Below are 22,424 nucleotides of genomic sequence, written 5' to 3' on the forward strand. Positions count from 1 at the left end.
ATTCACATATATTTTGCTACTTTATTCATATGCACATACTGATATTTATGTTGTATTTATCTAATTATTACAAATAATTAGAAATCAGCTGTCAAAAAACAGTTTGTACCTGCAAAATCCTATGAAAGTAGCACAAAGCAGTACCAGCCTCAACTGTTTTTGAGCCTGTTCTCAAGCTCTATAACGCAAACGTAAAATCATGTCTAAAATCAAGTGTAAAATCTGTACTTGTACTACATGCATAGACTGTATTTTAAGTTCACGCAGACACCTTGCTGCTGCTCATTGGTGTGTGAATCTTTTGAAAAGCCTTGATTTGAGCAGTTAGGCCATCAAGGGAAGGAAAAGCATGCTTAGTCACAAAGCATACCCTGCTTTCTCATCTGTTTTTACCTAAACCGGGCCACAATTTACAAACTGAATCTCATTCTGTGTCAATTAAGCTTTGTAACTCAGAGGACACGAATGCATTAATAATAGATTAAGAGAGCAGCGGAGTCATTTTCCCTCAGACCTTTATACAAACTGACTTAAGTGACAGAAGAGTCTCCCCCTGCAGGCTATTAGACAGAATGCAGTTTTAAGACATTTCTACTGATAAACTGTGACAAATTTTTATTTGTTATTCTCTTCCATTTTAAAATATTAATACTTAGACTAGCAACTCCACAACCTCCATTCCAACCCTATATAATAAAGTATAGCGTTGCCAATATGTCATATATAAAATAATAATTTGGCTGACTCCTTCCATCAGCAGCTTCACTGCAGGCCAATATCACAGCAATATCAGTGGGTGACAATAAGCAGAGGTTGATTCGGGGATATTTATCAAAAGACCTCCCATCTCTAAAGGGAAAAAAATCCAGCCACACATGGGAGTGAAGAGCGTGGGTGTTACTCTTTATTTATGTGTGCATATGTAGTACCAAAATGTTTATTTATTCGTTTTCTCTTCCCCTGCACTGCTCTTTAGGTTGATGTCTATTGCTGCACAGCACACACAGATTAAAACAAACCGGCTGACACACCACCTACCTTAGATCATCTCCCGATGGCGTGTGCGAACCAGCTCAGGCCAACCATATGTTTCACAGCCTCCTCCTCTGCTGTTTAACACTAAGCTGGATCCCTGACAGATGGCCCAGCTGCTTTTAACATGCCCATATTATCTTATCATGTACTGTATAAACAGCAGACTGTGACCCTTCTCTTTAGGAATTATAAAAAAGGCATCGGTATTAAATCTGAAGACTTAAAAAAAATAAAAGCCCTGTCTCATTTATGAAAACTTTATGAATAATTTACACAAAGGTTTGTGTATGATCTAATAAGAAAGACACGTTTGCTGATTATATTAAGTTCGATGTATTCTTTTTATTTATTTATTTTTACAAAATACTCTCAGTCAATTAAAAACACCAAAGTTTTCCACTTTAATAAGGGACATCTAATCTGTTCTAATAAAGCATGCACAGATGGGAAATCATTTTAAATAGACTGAGAGAGGATTTTTACTATATTATAGTTAAAACAGTCAAATATAAGTAGCAAATGTTTCCAGTGGCATGTTCCTTCCAGCCTCACGAGCTGGGTGCACTTCTAAGCTTTCAGTGGTTTGTAACCGTTTACAGCAGGGTTCCCCAATCCCAGTCCACGAGGGCCTGCAGGTTTTAGATGTGTCCTTGATCCATCACAGATGATTTAAATGGATAAATTACCTTCTCAACATGTCTTGAAGTTCTCCAGAGGCCTGGTAATGAACTAATCATGTGATTCCGGCATGTTGACCCAGAGTGAGATCTAAAACCTGCAGGGACACCGGCCCTCGTGGACTGGGATTGGGGACCCCTGGTTTACAGAATAAGGTCTAGGTCCTAAAAAAAAGGATCATGCATCATTTGCAGGACTTGAAATTCATACAAACCTCTAAAAATCCCTTAAAGCTAATATTTATCTATATGGTTACAGACAGATAAAAGCATCACATCTGAAGAAAGAGGGAATTTATTTTGTTCATTAGGATGATTCCTATTTAGGTTTCATATTTGTATTATACATTACTGCCTTAACATAGCTACTCTCACTGGGAATGAAAATAAGGATTCACCGTCTGTGGACTCGCTGGTTTTATTGTATCTGGGCGACAACGCTTGCGTGTCACCTTAAAGCGTCCTGTTAATTTTCCCTACCTCCAGGATAGATGTCTCTTGTTCCATTTGTTCTGAGGGTTCAAGCTTCGCTTCCTGCGTCCCACTGTCCCCTCTGTCTCGGACACGTCAGGCAGAGAACATCTGGGTGTTTTCATCAGCCCTAGTGTTTCTTGGTCTGCAGGACAGAAGAGATACATGCACATATATAAACTAATTCAAATACATGGCACAGTTACCATGTTATTTTTAGAGAAAACTAATTAGCTAGTGTATGAATGCATTTTATGCTTGCGCATGAATAAGGACATGTGATCCATCACTGTTCAACATCTGTTTGAAAATGAATGCTTCAGTAGTTGAGAGTCATGTTACACTGTATGAGCACATATACGTACACAGCTGACTGAACAAAAGGCTGCAAGAAGCCATTTGGGCCAAAACATATACATGCTCCCCAACTTCCCCTTCAGGCATTTACTGAGTAAAAGTCGTGATAGCAAACCTATTATGTCAGAACTAGTGATATTTATGGATACGCATGTAGCGCAGTCATGATCTGCATTTCAGAAGTCAGCAGGCCTCCAAGAACTTGTACGGCCTTTTGGCCACTTTAAGAAAGAGAGGCTGCCCGGACTCAGAGCCAAGACGCTGGAGCGGCCCGTGGAGATTACTCGGATGGACATCCAGGAGAAGGCACCTGTCACAGACGTTTTGAACCCCATTTCTCTTTTTATTCCACCACAACCACAGCAGCATTTCTGCACAGTGACGAGACACTAAAATGGATTGTGCTGATACCTGAACCATCTGTTCAATCTTGCGAGTATAGGAAATGCTGTGCCTGCGCTGGAGCTATCTCTGATAAAGTAGAGGGTATGTCTGAATGAAACTGTGATGCTTTGTCTGAACAACAGATCACCACAAAGTTACCGAACAGTATTATGTAACTTTATGTATTTTTCTAGGACACTGATTCTTTTCTTTATACATTTTTTTGGATCTTGAGTTTCTAATAAAGATTGATTGACTGTATCTCATCCCAGGAAGAAGTTTAACATCCTCCAAATCCACAGTTATTTCTGGCATTCCCCACTACAGAAGCACAAAAAAGGGTCATTTTACTGATAATTACCCCAAATAATTGAGTCTTACTTAAATAAATATTCATTAAATATGTTCAGCTTCACCCTAGCATCACATCATGTTCCTCAGATGGCTGTCCACGCCCCACAGTTTGAGAAGCAGCGCTTTAGGCTAGCAAATTATTCACATACAGTATCCTGTTCTCTACCTTCTATATTTGTGTATGTGCGAGGGAGTAGCCTGTAAAGAGTTTTGTTTGTAGAGGAGAATTGCCGTCTGTGCGAGTGAGTGAGACTGCCAATATGCACCGCGGGAAACTATGAGGGCCTCACATGAGAGCGAACAGTAAAACCCACACTAATCAATATACTGCTCCGCTTCAGACATACCAGTGTTATCAATCACATACAGTACAGTAGGTACATAGCAGTACTGTAATTCTGCTTTGTGTGGTGCGGCAGCAAGAATGATTTATGCTTACAAGGTGTCTCATGACATGGAGACAGCTGTGCAATATAATGCTTTTCAGTACATAAGAACTGAAATAAAAGCTACCTTTTTATTGTTCGGTGGTTATTGTGTCAAAGCGTTATTGATTCGCCTCTGTTGCTTTTCTGTTGGTAGGAATGCGTTCTATTGTAAGGCATACCTTATATTTTCCTCCGCAGGCGTTTACTCTTACATACGCTGGTATCAGTGAACATATAAAACCAGCCATAGTGCTCCTTCCGTAGAGCAGAGCTTCGCAATCAACCTAGCCACATACCCAAGACTCCAGTCTCCTTAAGCCCTCCAAACTTCTGCATGGCTTTGATGGCCTTGGTCAGGGCCTCCTTGGTCTGAAGCTGGCCAGTCACAGGATCAGGCGGTGGGAGGTACCCAAACTTACTCAGCCAGTCCTGAAAGGGAAACAGAAGACACAGAGTTTAGTCGTCACTCCAGGCACCTGAAAATATTCAAGTGCCCTAAAGATGTTGAGACCGTCTTCAGTTTGATCTCTACTGAATCATATTTGTATATTTAGGATCAAAAAGAGCTTTGTGCTTCTGTGCAACTGTTTGTGCGTCCAACAAATGAAAAACCGTTTTCCTTCTCTTAACAGAAATTTAGACACTATTTGTCAGCATTTTTTTAATTGCAAGATGTTTGAATGGCAGAGAGCAAACTTTAATTCTTTTGCTAACATCTGACTAAACCAAGTCAGGTGTGAAATAATTAATTTAAATGTTATGTAATATATATAAATTAACCCCTTAAAGCCTGAAATATTAAATATTTGCAGGAAAAATTTTTTTTGGGGGGGGCAGATTTTTGCAATTTCACTTTAATTTCCCTGTATTTGGTGGAAACAACAGTAGACGACAATGTGGGGAATCCCCGCCCCGCCTCATTGTTTTGTAATAAAACAAATATCATTAACAGCTGTTCGCTGACAATGAGCCAGTATGCACAATATTAGGATCTTGGATGTTTCTTATTTATATGCAATCAGGTCGAAACATGCACTGCAAGAGTCCTGTACCACGATTAATTCAGATATGCTCTGTCAATTTTATTATGAAAACTTTCCGAAGGTTATTTTTTGATCTTGTGTATCATGAGTTTAAATTGCAGCTAAATCCATCCTCTTCCTTTTTCTCTCAGTGCGTCACACTCAGGTATCCATTTCAGCTCAAACCCTCAATTTCCGTGAACTGATGGCTGGTCTGACAAATCTGTTTTTTAACGGTTTTAATGGTTAGATCACTACTCATCAGAAAGGAGCAACAAGGAGCTATAGCAAGACAAGGTAAAACATAAAAACAGGATTTTTAAGACCCATTTGACTGATATTTGGTGATGTAAAAATCTGATATTCAGATGTATATTTTTAGACATGTAATATATAAAATGGTTTGCCTGACTCTGCTCGGATCAGCTGGCTGTCATATTTGTGCCATTCCAAAAACTTGTCCCTGTGATGGACAAACCATGCAACATTAATACTCATAATAATGTTGAAGGGTGTTTCCGCTGATTCTACAATCTCTTATTTCCACCAGTATTTCCACTCGGAAAGGAAGGTTTTGACTTGACTTGGTTTTTAGAGTTTTCTATAGTTATGGGAAATTGGCTGAAATTGTCCCCTCATTAGACTGCAATTCACTGATTGGTCAGGGAATGACGTTAGCCAATAGGTCTTGAGAGCAACTCCTTCACAGGAATCAAACCTGCCATTTTTGAAACCTGGCATTGAGGCAACGCTGTGGTCCAATGATGAGATGTAGACGTTTACCATTGGTTTAGCAGCAGGTATACCATCGCCATTATTGTGTTGTGTTTCTGTCAATGTTATATGACGACCCCACCCACATTGAGGCGGGGTCGTCAAGGGCTTGGGTTTCATAAAAGCCTTTTTTTCTATATTAGAGGAAACAAGCTGTTCATGTGTTTGCTTACAATATCTGAATGCTTCCCATATTTAGACCCTACCCTTATGTGGACATTATAATTTAAGGTTACGTATAAATGCTACCTTATATTTTTATGTCCTGGCAAATGTCGGGCAGACAGCCCTCTTTTCATTACCAATAAAACTGAAGCAACTGTGTTCGATTTTGTTGCTTTTAATACCCGTGTTCACGGCAGGTGGCTGCAACTGGATATAAAAGGATATTGGAGGGCAGATCTGCTATTGAGACATAATGTTCACTTTTGCTGTGGTACAAAGGTTAGAAAGATGAGAGGCAAAAATAAACATAAAAAAAGAGCTGATTCAGAATACTGAATGGCATATGAGCTTTGGCTTGATACAGTTGACACATAATATGTGTGTCACCTGGGTGAAAGGAATTGAGATTCTGGGGCAGGTATTGCTGAGCAGGAGGTTCTAGATAAGCACTTTAAAGTTCAAAAGCAACCTGGCCCACCTTTCAGTGACTGAAGAAAATGTCAGCGTACTCAATGTTCTGGCAGGAAAATAATGATATAAGACTGTATTGTTGTTACGTTTCAGTCAGTGTGAGTCTCGCCAGCTAGAGCACAAGGTCAGGTATATAATAACACCTCTGCAGCTACTATAGATTCAGGAACTTGCTCGAGGTCCACCTTACTAATACTTAATCCTAGTAAATCTAGTAAAAGAATGACTTCACTGCATCACCCTACAGCTGCTACGTAGAGGCACTCACTGTAAATGTTTTGTGTGAGAAAAAAAACATGGCGGCAGAAGTACTTGGCCTTGTATGCATTAGTGGACCTTTTGGCTATACTTTCGCTGAAAGAGCATCAATCAAAAGTGTTAACTTTGCAGTTAAAGGCCAAGGCAATATGTGCCGCACATTTCACACTTAAGCAGTTCAGTGTGCATTAAGTAATCACAGAAATGCATTAGAGCGTTTATGGACCCACTGAAGAGGAAAATGAGCATTAATCAAATCAAATAAAACAACACCAGGAAAAAAAAAATGACAATTTGGGTGAGCATAATTAGATTTTTTATAATGTTTACAAAAGACTCCTGAAATGCAGTTTCTGCCTTTCAGTTCATATATGGAATGTATTTGGAAGTATTACACATTACACATTGTGGCAGCCAAAAACTCACTAATGCTAATGTGAAGGTACGTAGGCAAATAAATGACACTAAAAGCCACATTTGATTACACTAGAACACACTAGAAGAGAGAAACCTTGCTGGGAAAGAAAATGTTATATATGATGAAAGGAATGAGACCAGCCACATGAGTTTATTCGCTCTAAATCTGTGATTGACTGTAGCACGAGGGGCTCATGCAGATGGAGGAGACTCTGCAGTTCTTTAATCGTGCATTATTAAAAAATGCAAATATAAAGAAGCAACGGCACAAAACAATGTCTGCATCCCCATATTCTTGGTCTCAAATGAGAAACACACACGCACAAAAAGCATAAAACACATTCTGCCAAGCCTGCTGCCATTTTATTGGGCTCTTTGTCTCAACAATCCGGTTTTTGTAGTCTCACAGTTTCTCCACTGCGGGTGGCATGAAAGTTTAGATTTCAGAAATTTCTTGTCTCTGTTGTATGAGAAGAAGAAAGAACAAGTTGAGGAACAAGTAAAGAACTGGTTTTAAGGTTGTTTGATTTATTTAAGGGCAACACGAGAGATGGAGATAGTACAAATGTACTTGAAACACACAGAAAGATAACTGCCCGTGTACTGCTGTATTGCATTTCCAGCAACAGTAACAGAAACATGTATTTTCAATTTGTGTCCATCTCAGTTCTAACCTTTAAGATCATTTAATATAACAAACCCTCCAATCCCTCAACTATTACCAATTCAGGAAGTTTTTAACCCTACATCAGACTAGCATGAGCATAAAAGTAAGTAATACTACTAATAATACTGTGAATGGATTTTAGCTTTGGTGCCTCACAGAGAAAACATGATTACAGCCATTTCCATGACTCTGCAGCTTTGCAAGCAAACTCAGCTACATGCTTACACCACGTCGACAGAGCCAAGGGCTGGGGGCACCCTATGCCCCCCTTCTGAACATGCCCCTGGACTCTGTTTCATTCATATGAATTTTTAAAGGCTTGGTAACCTAAATGTTCCCTAATTGTGCATTTAGACTATATATCTATAATAGGCTTTAGCTGCAATTTATAAACCCTTTGTTAATTAAAAAAAAATCTACTGCCAACTACCTATGGAAATAATTTTTTGTCCAACATTCCTGCCCACAAACATCCATTGCCAGTCTCGAATAGCAAGTAGAAACCAGTGTGACCTGTACTTAACAACAAAGGCGAATAAGTGTGTGGAGGTTTTGAATGAAGAGGATGAAATTCTGAAAATGAAAGAGGAAGAAAAAACCCAAACTTGAATATCCTGGTATTATTTGGCAGGGAACCTGTTTATTACAAAGTTGTACTTCATTTTTTGTGTGTGTGTTTGAGCACAGAGCAATATCATTGTCCTATCCTGTCAAGAACCCCCAAATCCATCATCCATCTCACTGTCAGGGCTGCTTACCAACTGTTCACAAAGGTTACTCTGAATGCATGTTTCCACATACAGTGGGGCAAAAAAGTATTTAGTCAGCCACCGATTGTGCAAGTTCCCCCACCTAAAATGATGACAGAGGTCAGTAATTTGCACCAGAGGTACACTTCAACTGTGAGAGACAGAATGTGAAAAAAAAAATCCATGAATCCACATGGTAGGATTTGTAAAGAATTTATTCGTAAATCAGGGTGGAAAATAAGTATTTGGTCAATAACAAAAATACAACTCAATACTTTGTAACATAACCTTTGTTGGCAATAACAGAGGTCAAACGTCTACTATAGGTCTTTACCAGGTTTGCACACACAGTAGCTGGTATTTTGGCCCATTCCTCCATGCAGATCTTCTCGAGAGCAGTGATGTTTTGGGGCTGTCGCCGAGCAACACGGACTTTCAACTCCCGCCACAGATTTTCTATGGGGTTGAGGTCTGGAGACTGGCTAGGCCACTCCAGGACTTTCAAATGCTTCTTACGGAGCCACTCCTTTGTTGCCCGGGCGGTGTGTTTTGGATCATTGTCATGTTGGAAGACCCAGCCTCGTTTCATCTTCAAAGTTCTCACTGATGGAAGGAGGTTTTGGCTCAAAATCTCACGATACATGGCCCCATTCATTCTGTCCTTAACACGGATCAGTCGTCCTGTCCCCTTGGCAGAAAAACAGCCCCATAGCATGATGTTTCCACCCCCATGCTTCACAGTAGGTATGGTGTTCTTGGGATGCAACTCAGTATTCTTCTTCCTCCAAACACGACGAGTTGAGTTTATACCAAAAAGTTCTATTTTGGTTTCATCTGACCACATGACATTCTCCCAATCCTCTGCTGTATCATCCATGTGCTCTCTGGCAAACTTCAGACGGGCCTGGACATGCACTGGCTTCAGCAGCGGAACACGTCTGGCACTGCGGGATTTGATTCCCTGCCGTTGTAGTGTGTTACTGATGGTGACCTTTGTTACTTTGGTCCCAGCTCTCTGCAGGTCATTCACCAGGTCCCCCCGTGTGGTTCTGGGATCTTTGCTCACCGTTCTCATGATCATTTTGACCCCACGGGATGAGATCTTGCGTGGAGCCCCAGATCGAGGGAGATTATCAGTGGTCTTGTATGTCTTCCATTTTCTGATGATTGCTCCCACAGTTGATTTTTTTCACACCAAGCTGCTTGCCTATTGTAGATTCACTCTTCCCAGTCTGGTGCAGGTCTACAATACTTTTCCTGGTGTCCTTCAAAAGCTCTTTGGTCTTGGCCATGGCGGAGTTTGGAGTCTGACTGTTTGAGGCTGTGGACAGGTGTCTTTTATACAGATGAATGGTTCAAACAGGTGCCATTCATACAGGTAACGAGTGGGGGACAGAAAAGCTTCTTACAGAAGATGTTACAGGTCTGTGAGAGCCAGAGATTTTCCTTGTTTGAGGTGACCAAATACTTATTTTCCACCCTAATTTACGAATAAATTCTTTACAAATCCTACCATGTGGATTCATGGATTTTTTTTTCACATTCTGTCTCTCACAGTTGAAGTGTACCTCTGGTGCAAATTACTGACCTCTGTCATCATTTTAGGTGGGGGAACTTGCACAATCGGTGGCTGACTAAATACTTTTTTGCCCCACTGTATAAGACCAGAACTGTGTGAAGGTCAAATAAAGTTTGAACTTAACAAAGCAAAAACACTTAATAGAAAAGCACAGTAGGAAAAAATGAAGACAAGACTGGAAAAAGAAATGTAAATGGTAAACTGGAGAAAGATAGCAACACAAAGGAGACCACTGATGAAAAGGACGTCTTAAGTCTTAAGATCTGCTAATGCTCTAGGGAACTTTCTGTTGTACAGCCTTGTAAACATCAAACCAAACCACTGACTATGATTTCACACACCACAAGAGAGACAGGGAGTGTGTAAATGCGAGTCATGCATGAGTCATGCATGAGCCGCATGAATAAAATTGACCAAAAGCAAAGGCACTAAAACAGAGATGTGCACACACACACATAAAGGGCATCCTGTGTTACCTATTAGTCTTATTCTATCTGACCGTCCTAAAAATGGAACGAGGTAGGAGAGCAGGTCAGGTAAGCACCGCATCTCCCGATGTGTGTTTTAATACCAACTGCATGTGTGAGTTGCATCCAAAAAAGAAAGAGCTTTTAAAGTTTTTAGCCAGATTGGTTTTATGAGTTCCTGTGACCATTTGACTGCTTTTTCCACCATTAAAACATGTTTCCTATTCAACAATGAGAAGTCAAATTGAACACAATAGCTTTTGCTTATAAAAATGAACAAAGTGGGAACTTTAAAAGCCAACAGTGGCAACGAATTGGCATTAAAAAGGCACATTTACAGTTATATGGTTTTACAGTTATAATATACCAGATTTTAGATAAAAATGGCCAAAGGAGGAGCTTATTATGGAGACATATAGCCACTTTTTGTGGGATTTGTAGCTGCTTCCTAATGAGACCCTTTGATCTCCCAGTTGTTTTAATCTAGAAACGAAGCAGTACAGAGGAACTTCTGCAACAACGCAGAAGAGATAAAAGAATAAATACATAACTGCACACAGACTCAATCTTTTAAACACATCATCCAGCAAACACAAAAAATATCTTTTTTTTCTTGTATCATCGTCAGTCTTTTTCATAATACAATCTACCAATTCCTCTTGCACAGTAGGTCTTCCCAATTTTCCCATTTACATGAACATGCTCTGTTTTGTTATTTGTGTGCCAGATCAGGAAGCCAGTGAAGTCATACAGAATGCAAACTGTTAGTAAGAGCTACAGCAATATTTTTTATTATGCTTTTACCAAATCAGTTGTATAAATTCCTGTGACCCTTTCATTGCTTTTTCCATTGCTTTAAATCAGGTTTCTAATTCAACAGTGTGAACTGAAGCTGAACACAACTGCTTCTGCTTACAAAACTGAGCAGACAGGCCCTTTAAAAGGCAACAATGGTAAGGAATTGGCACAAAAAGGATTTAAGTTTTATGGTTTCAATAAATTACTGCATCTATTTCCCATGTTTTGTGCAAAATGTAAAGAAAAGAGGGGTGACTCATGCACACATGTTCATATAATTAAATCCCTGTTACGTATTAATTCATTACTGGTTTGTTGGTTTGATTATACACACTGAGTGAGTCACTTTTCTATGGTATAGTGATCTCGCCTTCTGCCTGTTAGTATGTTTTTGTGTCTTTTATATTGTTGGAGGACTGTGCCATAGTACTCAAATATGCTAAGAGCTTCAGGACAGTCTATGCTTCTGGTTGCACCTTAGCCCTCAGTCTATTTAACGTTCACCTCCTTCCCTCATGCTCTCTCCCCGTCTCCCCTTCTAACACCGACTCAGCGTCGCCCCTGCATATCTTGACATGAGGTCAGCCAGTGAACATGATTTAAATCAGTTTCCTACAAAACAGAAGGCGCATGGGATAGAAGAGCAACAGAGTGGGAAAAAAAGGGCACACTGATGAGAACACAGCAGCAAGTTAGCGAGAGCAGTTAACAGACAGTAACATGAAGCTGATCTTGTCAGCTTGTCCTTATCGCTCCCAGGTCAAGATGAGCAAAATAAAGATTAGATGTTGGACCAAAGCAGCATGGGTGTGGGAGACAGATGAGGTAGAGGTGAATGTAATGTTGCACGGTTTAAAGAAAACAAATGGCAGGAAATACTTCGTGTGCTCAGGGGAAGCATACATTCACGGTGATATTCACAATATGTGGAAATCGCTGCGTTTAGATTACTTTATGTTAAGAGCACTCAAGGGCTGTTACTTAAAAAAAATGTGATTTACTTGCAGGAAAGGGCAGTGCACATTGAGTAACTTGGAAAATCCTTCTGGACTCGTTGTGCAATTTGTTTCGAATGTGTGGCTTCCTGACATATAGCCATTTTTGTGGGATTTGTATCTGCCTCCTAATGAGAGTCTTTGATCCCCCAGAGTTGTTTTAATCTAGAAATGAAGCAGTACGGAGGAACTTCTGCAACAACACAGTAGAGATGAAAGAATAAATGCACAACAGCACAGACTCAACCTATTAAACAGAAAAGCTTGCAAACAGAAACAGATAGGTAAGTGCATCACCTTGTGTCATCGTCAATCCTTTTCATAATGCGATTTACCAATTCCGCCTGCACAGTAGACCTTCCCAATTTTCCCATTTACACAAAATGAAAACACTATGTTTTGTTATTTATGTGCCAGATCAAGAAGCCAGCGATGATACACAGAGTTCAAACTGATTAGTGAGAGCAGCAAATTAAGGCAAAAAACTAACTTCTGTTAAACCCCCCCGCCCCCCCAATGTGTTCACTGATAATGATAGTGATTATGTAACATAATTATATGTCTCATCTATAAACAAACGGTTCACTGTTTCACTACGACGGTGCACTTTTAATCATGCTTTTCACAGCTCTCCTAGCAGACTGCGGGGCCCGAGTCTGTAGGTTTAGTACAGTACATTACACTTCGGTGAGCGTGCAGGAGGCATGCTGTGAAAATGGCAAAAGCCCTAACAGGTAACGTCAGGGCCATCCTGCATGGAGTTTCTCATTTATCCCACTCCGGGATGTGGCTGACTGCATTTTTAATATTATTGCTGTTGTACTTTGGGATAATGCTTCTTCCAATCTTCCATGAAAACAAGGCACACATGATAAAAATAAAACCAGCCTTGATTTATCAAACTGTGGAGGAACTGTGATTTTGAGATGCTTCTTCTTCTTTTTTTTTTTTAATGTGACCGGCTGTCACAAATACAATTTTTATCTGTAGTAATCAACAGTGAACATTCAAGGATTTTATAACTGCAAAGTTGTCTGACAAAATCACCACGCACAGAAGTTAAAGCTGAGGGCTGTGCTGTTATTTCAGCTGTAACTGCATCAGTGGGAGATACAGTGTTAGACAGTGGAACAAGAACACAGAGACAGAGAGAGAGGCAGGTGTGCCCGGGGGGTTGGAGAGCAAGATTTTAGTTCACTCAATCAAGTAACAACAGAGCTGCGTTCATTCAGTGGGGTGAACTGAAGGGTGATGATCAATGTGGGATAGGTAGGCAGGCAGCCAAGCTGAGACTGTATATTTTTCCACAATTAACAAATATTCGCATCCCCAAAATGAAAACCAACATCTAACCAGTGAAGTAATCTTAGTATTCCAAAATCACTGCCTCACGTGATGCACTTAGGTTCATAATTTTGCCTGTAGACTGCCACGGTTAAAGGTAAATCAAAAATAATAACACCAAAGTACTGTTAGGATTGTCTGTCACTGTTTAGGACTTAGAGCCACTTTCATTCATGGTTTTTCATTTCCAGAGGCTCAAAAATAACTGGACTGACAAACAACGTTAAACATTAGGACTGTTTTCAAGCAGTATTAACTTTGACAGCATTTTTTTTTTAATTTTAGTGTTTGGCTAAAATTTCATGTAGTTTTAATTATTACTTAGACGTCTAAATTCTTTTTGTTTTAGCTGACTACATAAGATTATAGTAGACTGAACCTAAGGTTGATGTTTTGGCACGTTTTCATGAGAAACAGGAAAGTCGCACTCTTTCCCCGCAGCCAGAGCTAATGTGTGCCTCTAACCTTACTGCACAAGGATATTACTTGATATTGGATCACTTCCAAACTTGTCCTGCCTTTCTAAACAACTTAATTACTTTGCATTGGCTCGTGTAGCTGCAAAATATTTTATTTAGTGTCAATACATTTCAGCACAGTTTTTGTCCTCGTGCAGGAGTTTTTATTTATTTATTATCTTTTGTTAGCTTAGTATTTTTTTCAGAAATAAAATGGTTGTTGATGAAAACTATGACACAGATTTTAGGTCAATAAAATTAACTCTGTTTTTAATGCTCGGATGATCCTTTGCAGTCAAACTCATGAACCCATGGCATCACCGAAAGCCGTTTCCCTTCTTGAGATGCTCTGACAACTCTTTTACCACAGTCACCTTCAGCTGCTGCTTGTTTGCGGGTCTCTTGGCTCCAGCTTTGAATTTAGTAACTGAAAAGCACGCTCTGCTGGGTTGAAATCAGGTGACTGCTTCGCAAAGAAAACCTCGTTTCTTTGTCCATACATTTGGCCTCTTGTAGACGTTTTTTGGCAACGTCTAATCTAATCTTGCTCTTGAGTGTAACCTGTCATTTGCACCATGTTGTTAAACCTCATTCACAGCATCTCTTTTATTGTGCTCTTTGGTAAGCCCACCTCCTGAAGTTTTTTTGTTGACTTGTTAAGATGTTGTGAATGGTTTTTCTGTGGCCTTTCAAGCCTTTTAGTGTTGCTGAGCTGGTCACTGTCATTCCTTCTTTTTAAGATTTGTTCACCCCTAACATTTTGGCTGTCTCTTTGACAGGTTTGGTTTTTCAGCTTAAAAGCCTCCTTCACTGGCATCTGCACAATTCTCATGTTGGGAATTCATGTGAAAAGATACCAAATGCCATTTCAGCACTTGAAATCAACAGATCTTACATCAGCTTAATTTCTCATGGAATAACAAGAGAAAAAAACAGCGATGCCGTGTGTAAGAGGAGCTGCAATTCCCAATACCTTTGTGCAACACTTTGAAAGAAAAGAAAAGACATGTATCATTATGTAAAAACCTATGGACTTGACTGTAAATCTGGTAGTCACTTTTTACAGTGTAAATTGTTACAAACTTTATTAAAACTAATTAAAAACTTACACGTTCATGAGCTAAAGCCACGCTTCTAACTCACGTCAAAGCCTCCAAGAGACTGCAATAAAGGCCATTTAAGTGTTTTGTATCTTACACCCAGCAAAAGACTGAAAACAAAAAGAAATGTGTGCATGTCAGCAATGTAGTGCTATAGTCCTTTTTTCCTTTCAAATTTAGGACTCAAAGTACCTTGGATTGCAAGATTAAAGTCTGGTTGCAAGATAAAAATGAAAGGTCACAAGATGATTATCACCACAGAGTAAGAAATAAAAAAACAAATTCTCTGGTCATTGTGAAATACTGGATTGTTTGACCTTTGCTGGCTTCAAAAAGTATTAAAATAGCACAATGTGAGATGGGAACTATACTACATATTGCGCATGCTGTCACAGGGCGCTGTGAGGAGATGTTCGTTTGCTTTATAGTGGAAGGTCTAAAACTGTTAATCACTGTTGCATTACACATAATGCCACTTCTCACCCATGTAAACATCCCACAAAATGCAAAGCAGCAAGTAAGTCACTGGGGTGTATAACACCACTCTGCAGTATTTGACATGGCTCCAAAGCACTCTACTGTAGTTTTACTGAATCCACACTTGTTTATATTATACAGCGATGTCACTTTTGTGCCGCTGTAATTGAATCATTTAGGCATTCACACATTTCTGTGCTTCTCAGGCTCTCTTAGAGACAAATTATCATTAAGTACTAAAGTAAATATTAAATCCTCTGAGCTTATGTTTGTTCTCTTTCACACCTCCTTATCTTTGCAATAAAATTGGTTTGCTCTGTTCTGAACCCTGGTTACGGTAATCCTATCAGGAGTAAAAAAGAAACACAATGTAAATGTAAAAGTCATTTCTTGTTCAGTATCATGTGTCCCTCTATTGCTTTGCTCTATTTTTATACTTCTATATCTTTTTTTTCCCCGATTTTCACTTTTATTCTTTGCCTGTTTGGGCAATGCTTCGTATAGAGTGGCATGTTCTGAGGAAAATAAGAAGGATTTTCCCCACAGACACAAAACTATAGAAAGTGGACACTGAGACAAAAAGACAGAGGCATTCTGTATTTATCTCAGATAAATTCCCCCATCCTCCTGTAACAGATTAAAGTCATTCCAACACCATAGAATACGTCCTGTCAAATGGGAAGAATCCACTTCTTGATTCCACTAAAGGTCAATATCCATCCCCTTAGCCTCTATATAAAGCTCAGGCTGCTTCATCCTTCTGCTTCTGAGCTGCTCCATCTGACAAAACCTCCCTGTTTTCCCCTGATGAACAGCTTATTGACAAGAAATGAGTCATCGGGAGACGCTTAACCCCACAACCTCACTGTCTCTCAACGTTCAGTGAAGTAGCGGGGGCCACTTTAGAGTTTACATTTTTCTTTAATGCCTCGGGGACACAGGAAGACTTTTATTTTCCTCTCCGCTAAAAGATTCTATGAAGCGCTTGAAGAAAATGCTTAACTGTAAAGTTTTAGTAGAAAACTGCAGTCTTCTTACGTTTAGATAGCTTTACTAAACTAAGGTAGTTCAGAAATCCATCTTAGCACTAAAGAGTCCTTAGTTCCCAGCAAATCATCACACTTCTCAATCCTTTCAGCATCTAGTATGTTACCTACTACTGCCACATTGTCCTTCTTTTGTAAATCCTTTTGTGATTTTATACAGTATTAGGTCATTTCTGTCACGGTTTGCGGGGCAAGCCGTGTGGAGTTATGAATGAAGGACCCAAGATGAAGGCACTGACTTAGATGTGAGTGATCTTTATTTATGATAACAGAAATATAAACAAAAAACGAAGGTGGCAAAAATAGAACTAAGAAAGAGCCTAAACTGGAAAAACTAAGAACCAAACTAACAAACCTGAAGGAGATGGAGAGCAAGCAAACACCGGGTATGATAAGCAGGGAGAAACGTACGGAGGAAACACAGAGACTGACTGAACCGCAGGGCCAAAACCTAACAACTAGCAAATCTTAACAGAATACATAACCAGAATAAACAAGAACATAGGATAATATTAATAAATACAAAACCCTGAGTCAACAGACTTCAGACGATTTCTGACCACCACGCCACCATAGATAGACTGTACATAAAAGATGGTCGAGGCCAACGGTTAACCTTTTTTCCTGTTTCTTTTCTTTTTTTTAGTTTAAGGTCAGTTCTTCAAGGTCAGCATTTTGACTGTACAAAAGTCATGGTGTTTTTAAACAGTGATGCACCGCTAGGTTAATCTGATTAGGAGACCGAGGACACGGCCCCCTAATTTACAAGATAAAGATCAGAAGGTGTAAAAAAACAAAACAACCAAACAGACAAACAAACAAGAAAATAAAAAATAAATACCTAAAAAAAACAAAACAAAATGTGCTGGCAATTTTCTGCTAGTACATTATCCATTTTTAAATGTAAATTTATAGGCATTTACACATAAATGGTTAATTGTAAACTTTAATACAAGGTACAAAACCAAACCAAAACAACCAAGAAAAACAGTGCAGTGAGGTAGCTCTGCGGCACACTGGTGTGCTGTCCAGAGCCTGCCTCTCTCCCTGTGACAGCTGGGGTGGGCTGCAGCACCTCTTTACCCTGAGTTGGATAAGCAAAAGAAAATTGATGGATCAATGTTGAAATTCAAAATTTCATATACCAATTTGATAATGGTGATAGTTCAAAGCTGAGCACAAAAAATATGTGGATTACCAAACAAATACCCACAGTTCTGCATATGAAAGGCAGTCGTCAAACATATCTCTTATTACACTAAAAGTCTATAAAGAAAATCCTGCCCCTTTTGTGGCACAACAATCGAAAGCTTTAAGCCAAGCACATTTCTCTAAACCATTTCTTTCAACGACGCCCCGGCAGTGTATGCCATAGCAACGGTGATGCTATCACTCTCCAAAGCAGTTGAGGCAGCTTTCCGTTTTATTTCTCAGGTTTATACTGAAATCATTTACTTAAAGCATTACATTTGGATGATATAACTGCCAGGCAATGACAGCATGTGTGTTAGACTAAGGAGCTCAAAAAAATCCACAACTAGTGGCAGACACTTTGAGCAAACAGTATTTCCTTTAGAAATGAAATATTTAGTCCTTGTGCAAACAGAGGAGGTGAAAGAAGCAGGATATAATAAATAGAAGCAGAGAGATATTGCAGGCGAGGTAGAAGGATAGTTGCACAGCCTTAGAAACACATTTGATAGCAAACAAAAACATTGCTGCTAGATTGCCTGGTAGCAAAAAGTGAGAATTAACTCGAACCTTGACATCATCCGTTTCCTGTGATGCATTTTGCTCATCTGTTTTCTCAGTTCTCACAAACAGGACTTCCTTGGAGAGCCAGATATATTTGGCACAGAACGAGGAACTAGACCAGCGCTAAGGAGCCAGACCACATCATTTTAAACCCAAAGGGGCTCCATCTGTTGATCACTGGCTCGACCTTCTTACAAGCCAAAGTTGATGAACTCTTTGTGTGGTGTAAATATAAACGCTTGTTCACTGGTCCTCACTCACTGTAAGTAGAAAGTTGCTCATATTCCCATAAATGATCATATTATCACTCTCAGGTTAAAAAAAAAATTGGCTCAATGAAGAATTGTTTTGGAAAGAATTTAATTTTTAAGCAAAAGTTAAGCAACTTCAATTAGTGGCAAACTGAGTCATTTAGCATGATTTATTACCTTAAGGAGATTTCTTCACTTTCCATGTGAAATTTAATATGCACATGCTTTATTTTGAAAGGACTGGAGCTGAAAAAGACACATTGCCTGAACCCACACGTTAGACGCAACAGAGGCCAAGGACGAAGGAATAATTACTAACAAGGTCAAGCATGTTTTAGAACACTGACGAACCAAAGCACCACATGGCAACCTGCCCGTGGAAACAAAACAGGGTATTTAAATGAGCAGCTGTAAACATTTTTATCATTTTTGATTAATAAATTCAAATGAATGAATATTTAAAAAATATTTGGAGCTCTGTAGTGATAATTATTTCCAATCTGTGCATAAAAAAGATTTATAAAAAAGTTAAAAATGCTAGTAAAAGCAGAAAATCAGAGCTAACTGGAAGTTGTTCGCATATTATAATACTGTGTATTGTTCTATGTTGTAAACAATGCACAGTCATTTTGTGAGTTTAACAGGTGGTTAGTTTTCTATGGCTACAGAACAGGGACATTTAGAGATGCTCACAATACCACATTAGTCCACATTTCAAACAAAGATGGGAAGCTGAGCTCTGGCTAGCATTAGAAAATTCAATGAATTTCAATTTAATTCAGTTTTGTTTAAATAGCACCAATTGCCAGTCAGTCGCCTCAAAGCGCTTGATTTCGTAAGACTTCTAGGAAAGACCTTCCAATATTAGAAAAAACCCTAAAAATGAGTCGACTCCCTATGAGCACACACTTGGTGACAGTGGGGAAGAAAAACTTCTTTTTAACAGGAAGAAACCTCTTAGTTAAGAGTGTTCTTATGATTTCCGTATGTTCTTCTAATGATGTTTTTTGATTGTGTGTTTGAGTTTGTACCTTTTTTGTAGACTGTATTTTTGGGTCCTTGTGTTTTATTAATCCTGCCCTCCTGTCTTCTCTGTGTCAAGAGTGCATTTCTGTTCCTGTGTTCTTTTACTTCCTGTTTTATTTTGTTAGTCTTTCAACTTTAGTTCTTCTTCCCCTGCCTCGTTCTCAATAATTATCCCCAGCTGTGTTTCCTCCTGTTACCCATCCTCTCGTTATCTTGTGTTTGTATAAAATGGCTGTATCCCAATTCAGGGTCTGCAGCCTTAAAGTATGCAGCCTCAACGATCCTCAAGGGCCGCGTACTTAAAGACCGCTAAGGCCGGAAGTGCGAGGCTTGTGAAATGGGACGGTCTAGCCTCCGTTGCGCTGCCCAGGTTGCCTAGCAACCATGATACTGGAACAGCTGGAAACGTTTCATACAGCTTTGTTTGACAGAAATGAAGGAGAAAATCTTTTGTTCATTTGTTTGTTTCTACATGAGCTTTGATCATTCTCTGTAAGATTAAGCTCAGCTATTGAACGCCGTATATTTTAAAGTAAAGGCTTTAAAACCAAGTTAGTACAAACGTCACTAATGTCACATAACTTTGCCGACATGTGGCCAACAGTAATGTTTTAATGTTCTTCGTTATTAAACATTTGCACATAAAAAAGTGACATAATATTCAGTACTTACTTAAAGTTTACTCTTCGGGTGCCCCTCATCCGCCGTTTTTTTCCGGCAAAATTATCCACACCCACCACCGCGCTATGCATTCTGGGATATGTTGGGCCACGAAGTCTACACCGCCACGTCCTTAAAATTCAGGGAAATGAAGGACGCATTTGAGGGCTGCATTTCGAGCAGCCTTCGAATTGGGACAGCCTTCGTCGCGTCGCTGTGACGTAATCGGCCTTAAGATGCGGCCTTTAAGGCTGCAGACCCTGAATTGGGATACAGCCAATGTCTCAGTCTCCTCATGTCCTCTACATTATTTGCCCAGGCTCTGCTGACGTCTTTGTTTTGTATTTTTTGTTGGCAAGAACTGAAAGAAAACTGCCCTTTAGTTTACATGTTTATGTTTTGTCTCCTGAGCCCTGCATTTGGGTCCACATCCTGTCCTGACAATGGTGACTATACTACTATTACTGTACTATAGTACACTATTGGACTTTATTCATGTATAAATTAGCCTGCATGTCAGCAAGTGGCATAAATAAAAGAGTTAAGAAACTGCATTCCTCTCTTACAATTGTAAAACCTCAGTACGTGCCTTCTGGGAAGGAAACACAGCTGTTAATGTCTGTATCAAACAAAATAAATCACATCTATAAACCTGCTGCTAGATCCGAAACGCGTAAAACAATCCATCCGCAGTATGGAATTAAGTGATTTATAGAAATCTGTGAAATAAATGAAATGATAAAATGATAAAGTAAAATAATAAAAAATTAAAACCATCATTAAAGTCTAGATTCAAGACAAAATTATAGCTAGAGCATTACTGTGAAATTCCTTCTTCCAAAAGGTACACTGACTAAGCAACATTTCTACCAGCAACTTATAAAAATACAGCAGATTTCTTAGTTTTTGTTAAATTTGAAAAAAATATAAAACAAACCCAATCCTTACTTGTAGGACGCAATTAATGTTTACATCACAAAGCAGTGTGGACAGCGGTGGTAAATGGACTACAATGTCCTACAGCCCTTTCAGTGTGAACCCCAGTGTACATGATGAAGTAGTCAAGTCATAAAATTTGCCTATATATATATATATATATATATATATATATATATATATATATATATATATATATATATATATATATAAAGCGGGCGGTTTATCCTTCAAGCTCGGGTCCTCTACCAGAGGCCTGGGAGCTTGAGGGTCCTGCGTAGTATCTTAGCTGTTCCCAGGACTGCGCTCTTCTGGACAGAGATCTCCGATGTTGTTCCCGGGATCTGCTGGAGCCACTCGCCTAGCTACCACGGGGACCACCGTTACCTTCGTCCTCCACATCCTCTCGAGCTCTTCTCTGAGCCCTTGGTATTTCTCCAGCTTCTCGTGTTCCTTCTTCCTGATATTGATGTGATTCGGAACCGCTACATCGATCACTACGACCGTCTTCTTCTGTTTGTCTACCACCACTATGTCCGGTTGGTTAGCCACCACCATTTTGTCCGTCTGTATCTGGAAGTCCCACAGGATCTTAGCTCGGTCATTCTCCACCACCCTTGGGGGCATCTCCCATTTTGACCTCGGGACTTCCAGGTTATACTCGGCACAGATGTTCCTGTACACTATGCCGGCCACTTGGTTATGGCGTTCCATGTATGCCTTGCCTGCTAGCATCTTGCACCCTGCTGTTATGTGCTGGATTGTCTCTGGGGCATCTTTACACAGCCTGCACCTGGGGTCTTGCCTGGTGTGATAGACCCCAGCCTCTATGGATCTTGTGCTCAGAGCTTGTTCTTGTGCTGCCATGATTAGTGCCTCTGTGCTGTCTTTCAGTCCAGCTTTGTCCAGCCACTGGTAGGATTTCTGGATATCAGCCACCTCCTCTATCTGCCGGTGGTACATACCGTGCAGGGGCCTGTCCTTCCATGATGGTTCCTCGTTTCCCCCCTCTTTCTTGGGTTTCTGCTGCCTGAGGTATTCACTGAGCACTCGGTCAGTTGGGGCCATCTTCCCAATGTATTCTTGGATGTTCGTTGTCTCATCCTGGACTGTGGTGCTGACACTCACCAGTCCCCGGCCCCCTTCCTTCCGCTTAGCGTACAGCCTCAGGGTGCTGGACTTGGGGTGAAACCCTCCATGCATGGTAAGGAGCTTTCTTGTCTTTATGTCAGTGGCTTCTATCTCCTCCTTTGGCCAGCCTATTACCCCAGCAGGGTACCTGATCACGGGCAGGCCGTACGTG

General features: G+C 39.9%; 1 protein-coding gene across 1 annotated transcript in view; it reads right to left on the reverse strand.

Moving 5' to 3' along the window:
* The window catches only part of mmp17a (matrix metallopeptidase 17a), a 110,284-nt gene that overhangs the window by 38,613 nt on the left and 49,247 nt on the right, over positions 1-22,424 (reverse strand). The window contains exons 2-3 of the mRNA XM_082542414.1: positions 4,003-4,135; positions 2,193-2,328 (exon numbers count right to left, since the gene is read on the reverse strand). Coding sequence (XP_082398540.1) covers positions 2,193-2,328; positions 4,003-4,135 — 269 coding nt within the window. The remainder of the gene's footprint in view (positions 1-2,192; positions 2,329-4,002; positions 4,136-22,424) is intronic.

This window comes from Aulonocara stuartgranti (genome assembly GCF_965226115.1).
Source record: "Aulonocara stuartgranti genome assembly, chromosome: 7".
Classification (NCBI taxonomy): Eukaryota; Metazoa; Chordata; class Actinopteri; order Cichliformes; family Cichlidae; genus Aulonocara; species Aulonocara stuartgranti.